Raw genomic sequence first — 20,961 nt, 5'->3', positions numbered from 1 at the left:
TATAATGTCTATGTTACTATTACTCTATGTTACTGTTACATTTTTTCCCCTTTAATGCTCATGTTTCTTCTCCTTTTATCTCTTTTTTTTTTAATTTTATTTTATTTTTAAACTTTACAATATTGTATTTGTTTTGCCAAATATCTAAATGAATCTGCCACAGGTATACCTGTGTTCCCCATCCTGAACCCTCCTCCCTCCTCCCTCCCCATACCATCCCTCTGGGTCGTCCCAGTGCACCAGCCCCAAGCATCCAGGATCGTGCATCGAACCTGGACTGGCAACTTGTTTCATACATGATATTATACATGTTTCAATGCCATTCTCCCAAATCTCCCCACCCTCTCCCTCTCCCACAGAGTCCATAAGACTGATCTATACATCAGTGTCTCTTTTGCTGTCTCGTACACAGGGTTATTGTTACCATCTTTCTAAATTCCATATATATGTGTTAGTATACTGTATTGGTGTTTTTCTTTCTGGCTTACTTCACTCTGTATAATAGGTTCCAGTTTCATCCATCTCATTAGAACTGATTCAAATGTATTCTTTTTAATGGCTGAGTAATACTCCATTGTGTATATGTACTACAGCTTTCTTATCCATTCATCTGCTGATGGGCATCTAGGTTGCTTCCATGTCCTGGCTATTATAAACAGTGCTGTGATGAAAATGGTGATTTTTACTTCTCTTTATGCTAGAAGTCACTTCCTTATCAAACTCCAGTGAAGTGGTCTTTCTTTTTCTCTCTTAGTTGATGTTTTTTTTTTTTCTCAAATTAAAACGTTTTATGTTATAAAAATGAGTTAAGGCAGTTAATGATTTCATCATGAGTGATGTGCAGATCAACAAAGTAGTGCTTAGATAAGGATTCTGATCCCTGGTTAAGCTGTTCTTCACCCCCAAGCCCAGAGGTGCAGGTGCATGGAGGTATCAGAGGTGTTCAGAGGTGCGTGGATGTGGACAGTGCAGGTAACACGTAGTCTCCTGCATGTACTAAACACATGCAGTGGGAATCTTTCCAAAATGTATTTTTAGCACACTAGCAAATAATTTTATTACTTCTTTGTATTTACTTAAAAATAGTCCTGTCAATCAATATTTATGACCATGAGTCAAACTTTGGGACATTTAAAAAAAAATAGAGAACGTATATGTGACTTGTGACCTGTCAATTAAGAATTTGGAAATATTGTTAGTGATATTTGAATAGTGAAGGACTCCATTAAATAAGAGATTTAGAAAAAGACTTGAAAATAGTGTTGCTAATATGTATAGTTAGTGAAATATTCACAACTAAAAACAATTAATTGGGATTGCAAAATCTTAAGGAAACACTGAAATGAGCTGTGGGTTTTGTGTTTGTTTTTTCTTTTCACCTGGAAGATATGATTTGTGAGATGAAGAATGGGTCCTGGTTTTTAAAACCATGTCTGTGTCCACTTGAGAAGCGTGTCCTAATTCCTCTTCTGTGGCCTGGCCAAATTCTTTGCAAGATTCTCCCTCGTGAGAGAGCTATGGACTGTGAACACAATGGGCATGCTGGGATGATGACCCCCAGGCTCCTCTCCTTGAACCCCCACCTCGTCTCGGAGACCCAGCTTCCTATGTCCTTGGGCCCCCGCTGCTCCCTCTACTGAAAGGGCTTCCTTTCTCGGTTATTACCTGGCTGTATCTTCACTCAGATCTCAAGTTCAGGGCTACTTGTTCAAGGAAGCAGGTTTTGATCACCCTCACTTAAACCTCCATCCTGGTTTCCCCCCCAAGCTTTATTTTAGTCCTTGCATGTTTCTTTAACAACAGTTTACACAACTTGGTTATTTTATATAATTACCAACATGTTGATTTATTTGTGTCTGTTTTCCTAAATAGAATGTAAGCTTTGTGAAAGCAGGATCCATTTCTGTCTAGTTTCCACTTATAACATAGGGGGCACTCAATGCAGGGTTTCCCTGGTGATGCAGTGGCAACGAATCTGCCTGCCAATGCAGAGGATGCGGGAGACACATCATCCATCCCTGGGTTGGGAAGAAGGAAATGGCAACCCACTCCAGTATTCTTGCCTGGAAAATTCCTTGAACATAGGAGTGTGGCGAGCTGCAGTCCATGGGGTTGCAAAAGACTCAGACTCAGCTTAGCTACTAAATAAGAAAACACTCAATACATTATTTTTATTTTACTCAGTATATGAGTAGATAATAAAAACTATAGTCCTGCCTACCTGGGCTGGTATTATCTCTCTCTCTCTTTTAATACCCTTTAATCCCCATACAGGAAAGCTATGTTGGTACCATTAAAAAAAGAAAGAAAAAAAAATATCTTTCTTCTAATCAAGGGTAACCCAGAGTTTTTTGACTTAATATCATGGGGCTGCTAAAGGCAACTTAAACTTCCATTTTCAATCCCTTTCACAGACGTTAGATGATGAGTTCAGTTCAGTTCAGTTCAGTCGCTCAGTCATGTCCAACTCTTTGCGACCCCATGAATTGCAGCATGCCAGGCCTCCCTGTCCATCACCATCTCCCGGATTTTACTCAGACTCACGTCCATTGAGTCGGTGATGCCATCCAGCCATTTCATCCTCTGTCGTCCCCTTCTCCTCCTGCCCTCAATCCCTCCCAGCATCAGAGTCTTCTCCAATGAGTCAACTCTTCGCATGAGGTGGCCAAAGTACTGGAGTTTCAGATTTAGCACCATTCCTTCCAATTCCTTCCAAAGGACTTATCTCCTTTAGAATGACCTGGTTGGATCTCCTTGTAGTCCAAGGGACTCTCAAGAGTCTTCTCCAACACCACAGTTCAAAAGCATCAATTCTTTGGCGCTCAGCTTTCTTCACAGTCCAACTCTCACATCCATACATGATACTGGAAAAACCATAGCCTTGACTAGAGTAGAAACAGGCTAATTTCATACATCCCTAAACAGAACTTGAATGTCTTTCTTAAATTATACCACAAACCACATAATGTGTAGGGAAATGCATCATGGGACTTGTTATTAGCATGTGTGATGAACAGGTGGAAAGTGTGTGTGAATCTTTGTTAAATGCTGTTTCACATGATGCCTCTTCTGGAATCTCTGTTACCTGTTACCTCCTTTATAATGTACCATGATAACTGATTCTTGTATTGATACCCCCAGAGCCCCACTAGAGCATAAACATAATCTCCCAGGGAGGACAGAGTGATGTTGAACAAGGTTTTATTTTATTTTTGTCCCATGAAAACTGGAAATCCATTTTTTATGGTTTTTACTTTTTAAGTTTATTAGCAGCCATATTTGATGTATTTATTAGAGGACTCATTTCACCAACAGAGCTCACTGTATTTTGAGTAAAACAAGAATGAGAACAAGCTGCTGACCCCAGTGGAAAAGAACATAATAAAGAAGGAAACTGGTTGATAGTTGGAACACACCATGGAGTTCTCTGTTCTTTTTCTGAGCACTTGTCTGTAAGGTAATGTTAGACTCAAATAGCAGTATCTCAAGGAGGGAAACCACGCATTCGACAGAGCACAGGAGACGTGGTGATAGAGCACAACGAACAAATACAGTAAATAACACTTTATAGTAAGGCTGTACTGGGGCGTTCCCTGGCGGTCCAGAGGTTATGGCTCTGTGCTTTCACTGTTGAGCCCAGGGGTTCACTCCCTGGCTGGGGGACTGAGACCCACAAGCCACATGGTGTAGCTAAAATGGGGGAAGCATAAATAAATAAACAAATAAAAGATTGTATTGGTAGTAATGGCTAAGTATGACACTACACTATTTTTTAAGGAAAAAAACTAAGAAAATGGAATGAATTTATTTTATTTGCACTGAACATTAATTGAACTAAACAAAACAATAACATGTTTTCTAGTTAGAAGCACTTGGATAGGAGAGCTGGGGTAATTTTCTTTTAAATTAAAATTGTTAGGTCTGTGTTCACCTGACATTCTTTACAAGCACTTTTTGTTTGTCTGAACTTGTTTTGATTAATTCTTCTCATATATTTTCTTCCCAAGGTATGCCTTGTCAAATTTATTTTTAGTATGTACCATATAACTTCTAAAGTGCACAATATGTCTTCACTAAATGCAAATTCTTATGATTATACTACTAAAAATAAGTACTGTTTTATATTGTTGTTGTTCAGGTGCTAAGTCATGTCTAACTCCTTGTGACTCTGTGGACTGCAGCGTACCAGGTTTCCCTGTCCTTTACTATCTCCCAGAGTTGGCTCAAACTCATGTCGGTGATGCCCTCGAACTGTCTCATCCTTTATCATCCTCTTCTCCTCCTGCCCTCAACCTGTCCCAGCGCTAGGGTCTTTTCCAATGAATCGGCTCTTCACATGAGGTGGTCAAAGTATAGAAACTTCAGTATCAGTCCTTCCAATGAATATTCGGGTTGATTTCCTTTAGGATGGACTGGTTTGTTTTCCTTGCAGTCCAAGGGGCTCTCAAGTGTCTTCTCCAACACCACAACTTGAAAATATCAATTATTTGGTGCTCAGCCTCCTTTATGGTCCAACTTTCACATCCATACATGACTACTGGAAAAACCATAGTTTTGACTAGATGGACCTTTGTTGGCAAAGTCATGTCTTTGCTTTTTAATACGCTGTTTTGGGGTTTGTCTTAGCTTCCTTAGCTTCCTTCCCAGGAGCAAGCATCTTTTAATTTCTTGGCTTAATTCACCATCAGCAGTGATTTTGGAGACTGAGAATATAAAATTTATCACACTTCTACTTTTTCCCCTTCTATTTACCATGAAGTGATGTGACTGGATGATAATGGGTATCTTAGTAAAGATTTCATAAAATTTATATCTAAAAAGTTCATGCTAAGAAGCTGTATGTCATCCTATTCCTCCTCTAAATTCCAGACTAATGCACTTCTTATTTATGAGCTTGTTTCTGTCTGTTTCAGCCTATGAATTACAGAACTGCCCTGACCCACCACCTTTCCAGAATGGGTATATGGTCAACTCTGACTACAGTGTGGGACAATCAATATCTTTCGAGTGCTATCCTGGGTACATTTTAATTGGCCACCCAGTGCTCACCTGTCAGCACGGGATCAACAGAAACTGGAACTACCCTTTTCCAAGATGTGACGGTGGGTTAATCACTTTTCTTAAGCAGTTTCATTTTCCACATGTATAATGGTGCATGAAATATTAAATGAATGCATTCCAGAATTCATTAATTTGTTCAACCAATTTTTATTGGGACTCTATTAAACTCATTCTATTTAGTATTTCAAGAATATATCATATGTCAGTCAGTTAAAAAAAATGGAAAGGCCTTGCCTTCAAGGAGATTATAAGGTTAGCAAAATAATAAACACGAATATTTATTATGCAAAATCAGGCACGAGGAGTGCTTTGATGACTGAAGGTACAAAAGACGGTGATTACTGGGGAAGTGATTGAGAGTATTATCTTCATGGTTAGAGCAGTGTTTGGCTTTAAAGTGGTTCCATCAAATTTTGGATTAGAGGGGTATTGAGTGCATATCTTACCCTAGATACTTTTTTATTGTTTAACTTTACAATAATAACACTGATTTGGTATCTCAGAAAACTGACGTCATTTTTGTAGTTAGATTTGAATGGCACGTACTAGTTTGCTACTCAGAGACCATCCCAGAGAGAAGAAGCAGTGTTAGCAAAGACATCCTAGAGGAGCAGTCTTGGGGGGAAATGAAGTAGTGTCCTAGGATGGTGCTTGAGGATCAGGGTTTCTTAGAAATGTTGGAATCGGGTGATGGGAATGACATCAAGGAGGATCTAGATTCAGTGAATATCCTTGTCTGAGCAGAAGTCACTTCTTCAAAGCTTCTATTTGATTATCTAATTTTTACTATGACTTTGAAATTTCTACAACTTTAAGTTAAATATATCAAGTACTTTATTTTTGAAGAATTCATCTGAAATAGAAAAGTTTGCTGTAAACCTAATATTCTAACATTATAAATACAGTATTTCTGAACGAAAATATAATGAAATTACCAACTCTGTGGACCTTTGAAATGCTAAATACTTATATCCCAGGGGCAAAAAAAGGAAAGGTATCCAGCTGTGTTTGAATTTCTACTGTAGAAGTTAAAAAAAAAAAGCATATAGGTAGACTTTTTAGATGATATTTTTTCACCTGTACGTTTCCATTCTTTATCATTATGTAAACAACTATAAAAGAAAAACATTTGCTGTGTTTTTTAAATAGTAATTTTAATCAACTACAGATTTAATAACTTAAAACAGCATTTAAAAATCATTTTATAAAACTAACAATAGCAGTGGGATATCTGATATTTTTTATTAAAACACTTTAAAAACTACTCACCATTTTACAAATTCATGTTTTTATGTAAAAATTGCTTTGAATTGTTAGGACTGAAATCCCTTTTTACTTGTAGTTGTTTCCTGAGTTCTTTGAATTCAGATGTAAGTAGGAGACTCCTTGGCTTGATATAAAAAATAGAATTAAGTATTTAATTATATTCCATTGCTTTTTCAAGCTCAACTTTCCAACATGGAAATAACTGCCCATTTAGAATTATTTTGTCAGTGTAATGATAATAAAATATATCTTTTTGGATGATATATGATGCAGAATATTAATCAGAGTTGGCAAAACCATGGAGCCAAAATCCTGCAGACACCCAAGACTGCCCAGGACTCCTGGTGCCACATGAAAGTCCCAGGACCACAGCCACCCTGAGGGTGGATAACTCACTGGTAGGCTCACAAAACCCAGTAAGCCATCTACTCACAATTGTGATTTATAACAGAAAAGACAAAAGTCACCCAAGGGAGACAGATGCTTGCTCCTTGGAAGAAAAGTTATGACAAACATAGACAGCATATTAAAAAGCAGAGACATCACTTTGCCCACGAAGATTCATCTAGTTAAAGCTATGGTTTTTCCAGTAGTCATGAATGGATGTGAGAGTTGGACCACAAAGAAGGCTGAGTGCTGAGGAATTGATGCTTTCAAATTGTGGTGCTGGAGAAGACTCATGAGAGTCCCTTGGACAGCAAGGACATCGAACCAGTCAGTCCTAAAGGAAATCAACCCTGAATATTCATTGAAAGGACCAATGTTGAAGCTGAAGCTCCAATTCTTTGGCCACCAATGCCAAGAACTGACTCACTCAAAAAGACCCTGATGCTGGAAAAGATCGAAGGCAGGCAGAAAAGGGGACGACAGAAGATGAGATGGTTGGATAGCATCACCAACTCGATAGACATGAGTTTGAGCAAGCTCTGGGAGTTGGTGAAGGACAGGGAAGCCTGGCATGCTGCAGTCCATGGGATGGAAAGAGTTGGACGGTTTTGGGTGACTGAACAACAACAACAATATTAGATTAAATTCTAAAAAAATAAAAGTAACCAGGGAATATTCTTTTAAGACCAAAGGCCCTCAAGTTGGTGATTAAATGGACTTTCTTTCCCTCATCCGCTTCCTGAGGTGGGGTTGGGGCTGAACCTCCAATCTGAGGCTGGTTCCCCTTGCAACTAGCCCCAAGGCCTCAGATTTCCTAATTTCCTTATTAACATAAACTCAGATGTGGTTGAAAGGGTCTTGTTTTGAATAACAAAAGACAATTTTAACTTTTTTTCTATCACTTTGTAAATTCTAAGGGTTTTATGAGCTCTGGGCCAAAAACAGGGAGGAAGATCAAAAGTATATTTCTTATTATTGTTGGGGAAGTGTGTAAGTTCCTCAGTTCTGTCTTGTCACAACAAAAAATTGAAGCAACGGACCAGTGTTATAGCCTTGGATGGGCCAGCATTACAGCTCTTGGACAGACCAGTGTTACAGCTCCATGTTACAGCTCCGTTTTATTTAGAAAGTAGAGGAAAATACATCTTTGAGGTGTGAGGTCATGATGACCCAAAAGATGCAAAGAGAAGAGAGAGAGACCCCAGGCCCTTTGGCTCCTCTTTTTATGCTTTTTTCTCCACCCCACCCCTCCGGGCCTGCCCTATGTAAATTGGGCTAGCCAGAAGTGCTGTTTGATCTACCTCAAGTCCTCACTCCATTCCTTGGACCTTCCTTTGTTCTATTTTTGCGGGTTTTTCCCTTCCTTGTCTTTTAGCCCCTGCCATTCTGGACTCCTTTTTCCTATTCTAACTACCTAACATGATAAATGCCACTACTGCAGTGCTTATTCATGTGTGTGAAGGGATTGCTTTTGTTGGCTCTCTGGTCCTGGAGTGGAGGAGGGGTGCCATCTGTGTGGCCCCTAGCTGTGAAGTGCAGTGTGTAAAGCTCTCATGTTCTGTGGTCTCTCTCCTGGCTCCTTGGTTGCCTGCGCCTCCTGCTGGGCCAGGCTCCTGGGCAGACAGGTGAGAAGCTGGGAAGTACTTATGGTTGCAGGTGGTGCAGGGACCCTTCTGTGCCCAGAATCTCCACCTTGCTGGGCTTGCTGGCTGTTCTCCACTGGAGGGGCCTCTTTGACCCTCACCCTCAGGGAGAGGATGGGGGTGGGTGCATTTCCTGCTGAGCTGGATCACAGGTCCCTGTTGCTGCAGAGATCCCTGAGATGCCGCTGGGATGTGGAAATCAAAATACAGCTTTGGTGCCATGAAGTTGAGGGGAAAGCATCTGGGAGAAGGTGCTGGATCAAGGGAAAGGGAGGGGCAGCTTTACTCATTATGTCTTTTTATGGTCCTTCATCTTCCTCTGTAGAATATAGGATTTTGCCTTGAGAAAATGTTTTAAGTGCATCGAGAGTATTATCACACAAGTCAAACTTCATACTTATTTAGCTTTTAACATCTTCCTTCATCACTCTGCTAAATACAGCAAGCTCTGCAAGGCAGGGATGGGGTCAGCATGGTTCTCTGCTCTAGCCCCAGCTCAGCCAAGCTGCCTGGTACATAATAGACTCTCAATAAACATTCATTGAACATGGGAGTAAAAGGATTTGTTATTTGAATATCATAGATATATCATGGCAAATATACTAAGTGACCAAAGAATATCAGAATGTATTTTATGAAAAAAATAACCATATCATTTAGCCTTTTAAGAGGTGGACACCATGTTTTTTGTTTGTTCTGTTTTTTCCCCCTCCCCATGGGAAGGGTACTACTCCATGTAAAGTGGCTATACTTTAATAAGTTGCAAATTAAAAAGTAAAAATGCTGAAGGGAAATTTAGAGTTATAAATCAATACATAATGAATAATTTCAAATCACACATGAGGTATGTCAACCTGCTTCAACACATGCTTTAAGTGTTTTCCCTTCATTGTCTCACTCATTTCCAATCCCTCAATTATTTGGTGTCTGTCGTTTATTGAGATCGGAGCCAGGCAATGGGATTGATGAGAGGGGGTTTGATGGGGCTGTGGATATGGTCCCGGACTTCTAGTTGCTGACAGTCAAATGGTAAAGAATGGCTGGCCATGAACTGTAGCCCAGGGACAAGTATCCAAACCACAGCCACCAGGAAAGGCTGTCAGGAGGTGGTGACATTTGAGTTGAGTTTTGAGGAAGGGACCAGTTCACCTGCCAGCAAAATAGGAGAAAAACACAAGAGCTATTCATGTAGGTGAACGAGGACATGATGTTTGCAGCTAAGAAGAAGTATGGCATCTCCAGGGGTCACCAGGTAACTACTTGCTGTGACTCCAGCATGGCTTCTGGCCCCATTTTTATAGATTATAGGTATCTGTATATTATATTTTGTTAGCTTACAGGTCAAGGTGTATTTTTCTCCAAAGCCCACTTACAATTATGCTATAAAACTTGTAAAACGTTCTCCACACAGCCTTAAAATAAATTTACCCAATATTCAGACCAAGTCAATCTACTTGACACTGGTACATTTTCTGTCTACTTTGAAATCAGTGTGCATCTGTATGCTTACTTTGGCTTAATGATATTCCATCAGTCATAATTTTAAATTGTTTTTAACCTTTAAAAAAATGTACCTTGGTTTATTCATTCCACCTAAATTTTATACCTTTTATGGCAAATATTTGAAAGCCTCATAAGATTCATGTTAGTAACAGATACTCTTATAGAATCTACTTATAGAATCTAATTTGATTAAAATGTATACTTGTCTATGACTTTGATGTATTTATACCATGATGTGAGTTAAAGAATATAGTTTGGATTATCTGCTCATGTATGATCATTTCATTTTTCCAAAAATAAAATAATTTCTATGACAAGAGTGATGATCACTTTATTAAGTAAAATAAAAATGGACTCTGGGTATTGTTGAGATTTTTCACATCATTGGTAGTGGATGAGATGTGGAAGTGTTACTATAAATTTTCACTCACATAATTTATCTACTTTCTCTAGGTATAGATCTCGGGAGAATTTATAAGGTCTTTGTTTCAAGGCAGATAGACTTAGATGCTTCTTTTTTAGGCATTTTAAATAAGCTTTAGAAATCTTACTTAAAACAAAAAAAAATATTTTTCAGTTAAATATTCACACATAATTTCAACATAATCCCTTGCGTCAGATAGTCCAGTGAATTATCAGCTCAGTCTCAGGAGACTACTGACTAAGATTTTTTTTTTTTATTTCTTTCTCCTTTTAATTATGTGGAAATGACTTTATCCTGAGGGGATTTTGAATGTTTGGAGAATATGTTTAAAAACTTAGATAAGGTAGCTTAGAAGTAAAATTCTTCCAAGGTTTTAAGACTTGAGGGGAATTATTTTGACAAAGTAGTTGCTGAGGGATATTTCACAATTATTTCTTAGCAGGAAAATCTCGGCTAAGAGACTTTAGAGACTGACAAATGTCTCGCTGGACTGTGTTAGGCTTGATTTTTCTTGGCTTCCTTCTCAGCTCCTTGTGGATATAACGTGACATCTCAGAACGGAACCATCTATTCTCCTGGATTTCCAGATGAGTACCCCATCCTCAAGGACTGCATCTGGCTCATCTCAGTGCCTCCCGGCCATGGCGTCTACATCAACTTCACCTTGCTGCAGACGGAAGCTGTCAACGACTACATAGCAGTTTGGTATGAGAACCTTTCCTGAAAACACCCATCTGTCCTTGTGATAAACTGTTCTTGTAACCACTTACATGTCACTTTCATCGATTTAGAGATGAAGTAGTTAGGTAGATGTCAAAACAGAAATTTACCAACTAAATCTAGAGATAGAATAAACCTCATGTACCATGCTACATGGTAGATATATTCAAGATTACTCTAGATAGAGGAGAATATCCCAAACGTATTTTATTTTCATGTTTATTTCTTGTTTTAATTTTTATTTACTTACCTTTTTGGCCATATCACATAGCTTTTGGGATCTTTGTTCCCTGACCAGAGATTAAACCTGGGCCCTTGTCAGTGAAAGAGTTAAGTCCTAGCCACTGGGCCACTTGGGAATTCCTTCTTTTCTTTTTCATTTTCAAGTATAAATCTTTTTTTTCTTAAAGAAAAGCTTGTTGGTTCCTTTGCCATATAATAATTTGATGCTTCTGGAAATATTGAAGAAATGATTGCACACAGCTTTCTCTCTGTACTTTATAAACCTTGCGGAACTGCCCCCACCCACCTCCGCCTTCCCTACCATGGGCTGTGTAGGGGATGCCGAGGGGGATGTAGCCCTAGCTCCCCATCTAATGAGCCATGTAGCCTGGGTAAGCTAATCTAAACTCTCCTTCACTGAATGTTCATGTCTATGAGAATTACTATTTCTACCGTTGCCTTTGGAGGTGAGAATTTATAGGGGAAATGGGAATGACAAAATATGATGGGAAGAGTAGAGCTTACCATTGGGGCACAGCCCAGATTTGGAATAAGTTGGATGTGCTTTAGGAATAAAAGGCCCTGAAAACTCAAGCATAATCACAGTTAACAAAACTGTGTGTGTGTGTGTGTGTGTGTGTGTTGGTGAAGTTGTAAATGTAGGGGTTGTCTTAGCCATTGAAAATTCTCTGAGGCAAGAGAACAGGTGAATTGCAGGCACTGGGAGATCCCAAGTGTGATGTGGCTTTGGGAAAGCACAGAAGAGAGAAGGGGTGACCTGGCCAGGTAAGCTGGCCTCATACATCATGTTAAGGATTTTGGGCTTTATACTAGAGCAACACAGATTCACTTTAGAGTCATAAGAAGGAGAATTATAGGACTAGGTCCTGGATGCAGAATACCCATTATTATTGTGTAGGGGGGCAGGTCAGCTGGATAAGATGGGAGACTGGCCTTTGAGGCTATTTCTATAGGGGGAGATTCTATAGGGCTATTTCTCACAGGAGGGGAGATTGGGGGATAGGACCTGTGTTGTGGCAATGAGCAGAAATGGAGAACCTGAAATATTAAGTTGACCTATGAAGCAAAGCAAGACAGGCAAACAACACTGAAATGAAAAGCCACACTATAATATCAGCAGGTTTACCCAGATTAATCAGTAGATTTAGCAGTAGGAGCAAGGTCTCCCTCCAGCAGTGGAGGGAGTCCCTGTCCTCTGAACACTCATGAGACAGACTGGAGTGCAGTCATCTATGAATATTAAACATCTTAGTATTTCTAAACACGGAATCTAGAAGATGGTAATATTTTATTCAGTTTTTTAAAATATTTCAATTCAGCCATAAGAGCTCCATAAATCTCACCCATAATTAAAGAGACACCCTGAATTTAGACTTTAAAATGGGAACATTTGAAAGGAAGTTGATAAGTGGTACTGACGTCACTAGAATAAATGTGACCTTGTCTCAAAAACACCTCTGAGAAGGTCAGGTGTAGGAGGAACAAGGGAGCCCAAAGCTGCTGTTTGAAGACCAGGCTTTTCAGCTGGATCCTGGGGTTAGAGCATCATCTTTCACCAAGACAGAGCCCTGCAGTCAGAAGAAAACGGTTGTGAATTTAAGCTGTAACTGGAAGCTTTCTATTTAGAGGGCTCCTCCTCTCTTTCCCAGGGATGGTCCTGATCAGAATTCTCCACAGTTGGGGGTTTTCAGTGGGAACACCGCCCTGGAGACAGCATACAGCTCCACCAACCAAGTCCTGCTCAAATTTCACAGTGACTTTTCAAATGGAGGTTTCTTCGTCCTCAATTTTCACGGTCAGTGTATTTTCACTCCATTGATGATGGCAGAGAATCCTAGCTGACTTTTCTCATAGGATTGACACAAACTTTGTTTACAGCTAAAGTTCCATGTTTCTGTCAACCGAAAGCCTATAGGATTTTCTCACATTTCATGCTGAGGTTCCTGTGATTCCTTTTCCTTACTGACGTATTTAGGACTTCACATCTCTTTTATAGTTTATCTTGGATTTGCCCCCAGGATAAGCGTATTGTATGTGAAACTCTGATATGGAGACCATGGAAATACAGTTAAGTAGCTCTCAGAGATTTCCTCATCTCTGTCTCCAGATGAACCTCGATAGTGAATGTTGTGTAATTTTAGATGGGGCAAAGCGAATCTCTACTGATGTTGAGAATGAATGCTAAATAGTTTGGGGAAAAGCATTACCAGTCCCTTATCTCTCTTGAGGACTGCCACATGCAAATCCTCAGGACAAGAGACTGAGGAAGATGATGCCAGATCCTGATGGACATGGAACCAGCATGAACCATTTCTCCTGCAGAATTCCAAATATATGTAAAGTGTTTCTATTTAAACATCATAATTTTTTTAAATGGTGTACTTTTCCCTTTCAATTTTGTAAGCATTTGAAGCTAGAGACTTTAGTAAAACTATAATTTACAAATATAGATATTTTCCTAGACCTAAGCATTGTAACAACACAAGAGAGATGTTTTTTGTAAGATTTTTGTTTGTTCATCAAATGTAATTTCACTTATTATTTTTTTGTATAAATGATGTAGCATTTCAGCTCAAGAAATGTCAGCCTCCCCCAGCAGTTCCACAGGCAGAAACGCTTACAGAGGATGAGGATTTTGAAATAGGTAACGTTTTCGTTGTTACAACATCATCAGCTCAACACAGCTTTTTTACACCCATACAACTGCAGTAGATAGCCAAGTTGATGAATGTTTGTCAGAAATATTCCTAAAGCTTTCCTAGAGAGAGATACACATTTGTCATGAATTGAATAAATATGTTTTTCTTTCTTCATCTCAATGATTTTTTTTTTCCATTTAAATTTTGCTTTTGCTATTTTGAGCACATTTTCCTGCTGCATCACTCACCAGTTTGTATTTTTCTCCTAAAAGCAGTTTTCAGACACAGACTTAAGCAGATGTTTGTGTTTAGCTAGGGAACCATTTTGGTGCACCAGAAGAAGAAAGTCATTTGTGGCTGAAATAATGGTTAGTCTAACATGGACCTTTCCTTGAAACTGGAATGTAATTGGTGAATATATTGAATGATACTATTTAGAAATTCTCTTTTTTCATTTTAAATTAGTGGTCTATTTCATTATATAATCATCAGGCCACATTAAGAAACCTACCATGGCATATGTTGGCCAACCAGTTATTGTGACAAAGCATTTCTCGGTCTCAATTATAAATACCCAGTCCTGTGTCACACCCTGTTTTATAGTGGCGGTCAAACCATGTGACCAGTTTCTGCTCTATTCCCGACGGCTTAGTTGATGAGAACATTGTGCTAATTACCAAGGTCATTTTGTAGCCCTATCTGGATGCATTAAAGACATTCTCTTATACAGCCTTTGGTCTCAAGCCTCTGAATCCCTTTCTTTCTTTCCTTCTTTCATCTTTCTTTCTTTTTTATTAGTAATCATAGGGGAAAGGGAATGAACATAGACATATCAGTCAAAGAAGAAAAAACTGCTCCATAATCTCTATAGAAATACTGGTTACATTTAAAGGAGCATTTTTATAAATTAAGAACTAAAAATGACACTATTTCACTAAGTAGACTAAGCATGAATACCAATCATGGTTAAGAAGTGGTTTGCACATCAACTTGAGTGTCACATGTGTTTAATAACATTCACACACTGCTTGTGTCATGGAGACAGAATTGCCAAGTATGCATGTGGACTCTTTCAGGAGACTTCGTGAAGTACCAGTGCCACCCTGGGTACACGCTGTCTGGGATGGACACACTGACCTGTAAGCTCAGCTCCCAGCTACAGTTTGAAGGTTCCCTGCCGACATGTGAAGGTATGAAGTTTGTACTATAAATATGCTTGTTCCATATGGAACATTGTATTACTTTATTGGTTTGAACTTCTTGTATGCATCTGAATTTCTTTATATGCATCTGAGTTTGTCTCTGTGTTATGATTCTCTTGCAATTTAAATTACCCAAAAATAGAAATACTTAATTACCCTTCTCTTTTAGCTAGCTGTACAAAATCAAAACTACATCAAATAAGACTTCTTGCTGTTTCCCAACAGTTTGTAATATTTTCAAACATATGGCAAAATTGAAAAACTTTAGAACTAATACACATCACCAAGGTTGCACCATTAATGTTTCCTACACACCCTTTGTCACCTGTCTCGTCTCTCTCTACATAAAGTATTGAATAATCGATATTTTTGATACCTTCTAGGCAAATTGCAGGCATTACTATATTTCCCTCTGAATTCTTTGGCATAAAAGAATGCATAAAATTATCTAGTGTTTACTATGTTCTGTAAAGTATAGAGACATTGAAATGCACATATGTTTCATATAATGCGTGTTTCATATCTTTGACCCATGTGTAATAACAGATAATATATGAGAGCAGAAGAAAATCTATTGATTCAGTTGATTTGTATATAATTAGATCACTTAAAAAACTTTTAAAAGTATCACTTTCAAGTTTTATAGAAAGGAAAAAAGATTTGGAAAAAGACATAAATAAGCTAAAATGTCTCAATGTAAGTCAGAAGTATGATTGGTTTACCTATCAGAAAGCTTCCCAAATTAAGACAGATTTTATTTTGTGACTTCAAAATCACAATCACATTTACTTCCTTTAAAGAAGGGCTTCCCTGGTAGCTCAGTTAGTAAAGAGCCCACCTTCAGTGCAGGAGACCATGGTTCGATTCCTGGGTTGGGAAGATCCACCGGAGAAGGGATAGGCCACCCATTCCAGTGTTCTTGGGCTTCCCTTGTGGCTCAGCTGGTAAAGAATCCACTTGCAATGCAGGAGACCTGAGTTCGATCCCTAGGTTGGGAAGATCCCATGGAGAAGGGAAAGGCCACCAATATTCTGGTCTGGAGAATTCAGTGGACTGTATAGTCCGTGGGGTTGCAAAGAGTTGGACAGGACTGAGTGACTTTCCCTTTCACTTTCCTTTAAAGAATGGAACCCCCCATTCCCAGTTCTTTCAGAGAATTTGAATGTTATCATTTACTAGGGGTAGTGAAATATATAAAAATTCAGAATGTATGAAGAGAAAACCGATAGTCTAGGTTTCATTATCCAGTGATCTTGGTTAAGACACTAATCCTCTGGGCATTATATGTGTAATGAGAAGGATCATTTGTCTGCATTGTTTAGGGAACTGGTATAAAGATGAAGTAAATCTTAAATTAATTCTAAGCCTCTTATAATGCTAATTATCTACCCTCTAAAAGGCAATTTTCTTTGCATTGCAATAGTATTGATTTTGCAAATGTTCAGCCCATGAATTGATTCTTCCAGAATATCTGGTAATATGGTGCATTTTCATTGCTAATGAGGCAGACTTCAGTCACCCTTACAGAAGGAAATGATTTCCAACATCTGGAGAAAATCTGGAATGAATTATTATTAAATAACCAAGGTAACTTAGATTATTTCTGAGAAAAATATACTTTGTAACTGCACCCACGTGGGAGCCAGTGGGTGTGGGAAACTCCGATGGGGCAGGCAGGGGAGATGCCTTCACTTTGTCTGCCTCTGGCTTTAAACCCTAGCTGACCCTGTGGTCATGGTGTCACTGAGACCCTGCCTCTTGCTTCCTGGCTTAGAAGCTGGGGGTCTCATGGGAGGTGCTAAGTCAGGACACTGAAGTCACTTTTTTCCCCTGGAAAACCAGTGTGTCAGGACCATGCTACATTAGCCACAGTGATCTACAGAGGATTTATCTCTCAAGATGGTGGAGTGGTGGGTATAAAATCTTCATCTTTTGCCATTTTATATATAAATTAACTGAAGTAAATCTTCAGATGTTTAAGGCCCATTTTAATCCCACCAAACACAGCCTTAACAATTTATCAGAATAGGTGATTTTAAGCAAAGGTGGGCTTAACTGATTAACGAAGAAAGGCTTAAGTCTTTATTTAATATGCTACTTCAAAAATAAGGAAAGTGTCTCCATTCTGTCATTTCCCCTATGATTAACCTAGTTTCCACTTAAATGCAATAACTTCATGACAGTCCAGGAGCACAGTAAACCCACACACAAGTGTGTCATCCTCTAGAGTATTGATACTTCTGCTCTCACACATTTGTGGAAAGTGTCCGGCTAATAAGACAGGATCTCTGTGCTCAGGTCAGAGGTCCCCAGGCCCTCTGAACCCACAGCAGTTACTACTCAGGATGGCTTAGTTCTCTTCTGATTCTGTTCAGCAGTAAATTTGTTTAAAATGAACTGAGTTCCCTTATCTGGCATTCCCTGAACACCTCGTTATTTAAAAAAGGAAATAGGGACTTCAATGTCTTCTACCAAATATTTAAACACATAATTATCATTTTTCTTCTAACACTTTTCTGTTGTTTGATTGGGCTAAATCCTCCAATAAATTCTTGATGACAAATTGTACTAGTTATGAGTCCTACTTCTTCAAGTGTCATAACCACACTTTTAGACGTTCTGCTTTGAAAATTGTCACCACTTTAGGGTGATTGATTGTTCCTTGGGAATGAGGGGAATAAACTGTTCCTTGAAAGTTCACATTTTATGCAGATAAATATTACCTTATTGGATACTTACCTTAATTTAGAAAAAATAAGTAAATAAATGAGGGTATAGAATGTTATTCGCCACTACCAAGCAGTTCTCTCATTTTCCCTGGACATCAGCAGAGTGTCCTACAGTTTAACTCCATCCCGAACTCTTGACCTAGGATAATGTCAAATCCCACAGGGTTAGAGTCTTAGTCCCACCGAACAAACCTCACCTTGGTATCAGATGCTGATACCGAGTGCAGGTTGTCACCTGTGCTTCTGACTGACAGGTTATCAATCAGGGGTTCCCAGGAACCTCTCCTCTGGTTTGATCCTTCCATCAAATTTTTAATTAATTTATTTATTTTAATTGGAGGCTAATTACTTTACAATATTGTGATGGTTTTTGCCGTACATTGACATGAATCAGCCATGGGGGTACATGTGTCCTCCCATCCCAAACACCCCTCCCACCTCCCTGCCCATCCCATCCCTCTGGGTTGTCCCAGTGCACCAGATTTGAGTGCCCTGTTTTCATGCATTGAACTTGGACACATCATCTATATCACATTTGATAATATGCATGTTTCAATGCTAATCTCTCAAATCATCCCACCCATGCTTTCTCTCACAGGGTCCAAAAGTCTGCTTTTTATATCTGTGTCTCTTCTGTTGTTTTGCATATACAGTCATTGTTACCATCTTTCTAAATTCCATATATTTGTGTTAATATACTGTATTGCTGTTTTTCATTCTGACTTACTTCACTCTGTATATTAGGCTCCAGTTTCATCCACCTCATTAGAACTAATTAATATGTATTCTTTTTAATAGCTGAGTAATACTCCATTGTGTATATGTACCAGTTTTCTTATCCATTCATCTGCCAATGGACATCTAGGTTGCTTCCATGTCCTAGCTATTGTAAACAGTACTATGATGAAGATTGGGGTACATGTGTCTCTTTCAATTCTGGTTTCCTCGGTGTGTATGCCCAGCAGTGGGATTGCTGGGTCATATGGCAATTCTAGGTCCAGTTTTTTAAGGAATCTCTACCCTGTTTTCCATAGTGGCTATACTAGTTTGCATTCCTACCAACAGTGTAAGAGGGTTCCCTTTTCTCCAAACCCTCTCCAGCATTTATTGTTTGTAGACTTTTTGATAGCAGCCATTCTGACTGGCATGAGATGGTACCTCATTGTAGTTTTGATTTGCATTTCTTTGATAATGAGTGATGTTGAGCATCTTTTTATGTGTTTGTTAACCATCTGTATGTCTTCTTTATTGGGTCATTTTTCTGGTATTGATCTGCATGAACTGCTTGTATATTTTGTATATTAATTCTTTGTCAGTTGTTTCATTTGCTATTATTTTCTCCCATTCTGAAGGGTGTCTTTTTACCTTGCTTATAGGTTCCTTCATTGTGCAAAAGCTTTTACATTTAATTAGGTCCCAATTGTTTATTTTTGCTTTTATTTCCATTACTCCAGGAAGTGGGTCATAGAGGATCCTGATGTGATTTATGTCAGAGAGTGTTCTACCTATGTTTTCCTCTAGGAGTTTTATAGTTTCTGGTCTTGTATTTAGATCTTTAATCCATTTTGAGTTTATTTTGTGTATGGTGTTAGAAAGTGTTCTAGTGTCATTCTTTTACAAATGGTTGACCAGTTTTCCCAGCACCACTTGTTAAAGAGATTGTCTTTTCTCCATTGTATATTATGACCTCCTTTGTCAAAGATAAGGTTCCATAGGTGCACGAGTTCATCTCTGGGCTTTCTATTTTGTTCCATTGATCTATGTTTCTGTCTTTGTGCCAGTACCATAATGTCTTGATGACTGTAGCTTTGTAGTATAGTCTGAAGTCAGGCAGCTTGATTCCTCCAGTTCCATTCTTCTTTCTTAAGATTGCTTTGGCTATTAGAGACTTTTTGTGTTTCCATATGAATTGTGAAATAATTTGTTCTAGTTCTGTGAAAAATACCTTCGGTAGCTTGATAGAGATTCAATTGAATCTATAGATGGCTTTGGGTAGTACACTCATTTTCACTATATTGATTCTTCTGATCCATGACCATGGTATATATCTCCATCTATTTGTGTCCTCTTTGATTTCTTTCATCAGTGTTTTATAGTTTACTATATATAGGTCTTTTGTTTCCTAGGTAAATTTATTCCTAAGTATTTTATTATTTTTGTTGCAATGGTGAATGGGGTTGTTTCCTTAATTTCTCTTTCTGTTTTCTCATTGTTAGTGTATAGGAATACAAGGGACTTATGTGTATTAATTTTATATTCTGCAGCTTTACTATATTCATTGATTAGTGCTAGTATTTTCTGGTGGTATCTTTAGGGTTTTCTATGTAGAGGATCATGTCATCTGCAAACAGTGAGAGTTTTACTTCTTCTTTTCAATCTGGATTCTTTTTATTTCTTTTTCTTCTCTGACTGCTGTGGTAAAACTTCCAAAACTATGTTGAATAATACTGGTGAGAGTGGGCACCCTTGTCTTGTTCATGACTTTAGAGGAAATGTTTTCAATTTTTTGCCATTGAGGATAATATTTTCTGTGGGTTTGTTGTAGATGGCTTTTATTGTGTTGAGGTAATGTTCCTTCTGTGCCTTCTTTCTGGAGAGTTTTTATTATAAATGGCTGTTGATTTTTGTCAAAGGCTTTCTCTGCATCTATTGAGATAGTCATATGGTTTATATCTTTCAGTTTGTTAATGTTGTGTATCACATTGATTGATTTGTGAATACTGAAGAATCCTTGCATCCCTGGCATAATCCACTTGGTCATGGTGCATGATCTTTTTAATATGTCATTGAATTCTGTTTGCTAGAATTTTAATGAGGATTTTTGCATCTGTGTTCATCAGTGATATTTGTCTGTAGTTTTATTTTTTGGTAGCATCTTTGTCTGGTTTTGGTATGAGGTGATGTGGCCTCATAGAATGAGTTTGGGAATTTACCTTCCACTCCAATTTTCTGGAAGAGTTTGAGTAGGATAGGTGTTAGCTCATCTCTAAATTTTTGGTAGAATTCACCTGTGAAGCAATCTGGTCCTGGGATTTTGTTTGTTGGAAGATTTTTTATTACAGTTTTGATTTCTGTGCTTGTGCTGTCTCAGTTTAGATTTTCTATTTCTTCCTGGTTCAGTTTTGGAAGATTATACTCATCCAT

The 20,961-nt window shown here is 38.4% G+C and overlaps 1 protein-coding gene across 1 annotated transcript in view; it reads left to right on the top strand.

Annotated features, from left to right (window-relative positions):
• Positions 1-20,961, top strand: part of CSMD1 (CUB and Sushi multiple domains 1) — a 2,072,278-nt gene that overhangs the window by 1,906,652 nt on the left and 144,665 nt on the right. The window contains exons 42-46 of the mRNA XM_061404066.1: positions 4,914-5,102; positions 10,812-10,989; positions 12,897-13,042; positions 13,811-13,891; positions 14,963-15,076. Coding sequence (XP_061260050.1) covers positions 4,914-5,102; positions 10,812-10,989; positions 12,897-13,042; positions 13,811-13,891; positions 14,963-15,076 — 708 coding nt within the window. The remainder of the gene's footprint in view (positions 1-4,913; positions 5,103-10,811; positions 10,990-12,896; positions 13,043-13,810; positions 13,892-14,962; positions 15,077-20,961) is intronic.

The sequence above is a fragment of the Bos javanicus genome, chromosome 27, assembly GCF_032452875.1.
Source record: "Bos javanicus breed banteng chromosome 27, ARS-OSU_banteng_1.0, whole genome shotgun sequence".
NCBI classification, from domain to species: domain Eukaryota; kingdom Metazoa; phylum Chordata; class Mammalia; order Artiodactyla; family Bovidae; genus Bos; species Bos javanicus.
The sequence above is the reverse complement of the archived record's forward strand: the minus strand, read 5'-3'. Positions and strand labels throughout refer to the sequence as shown.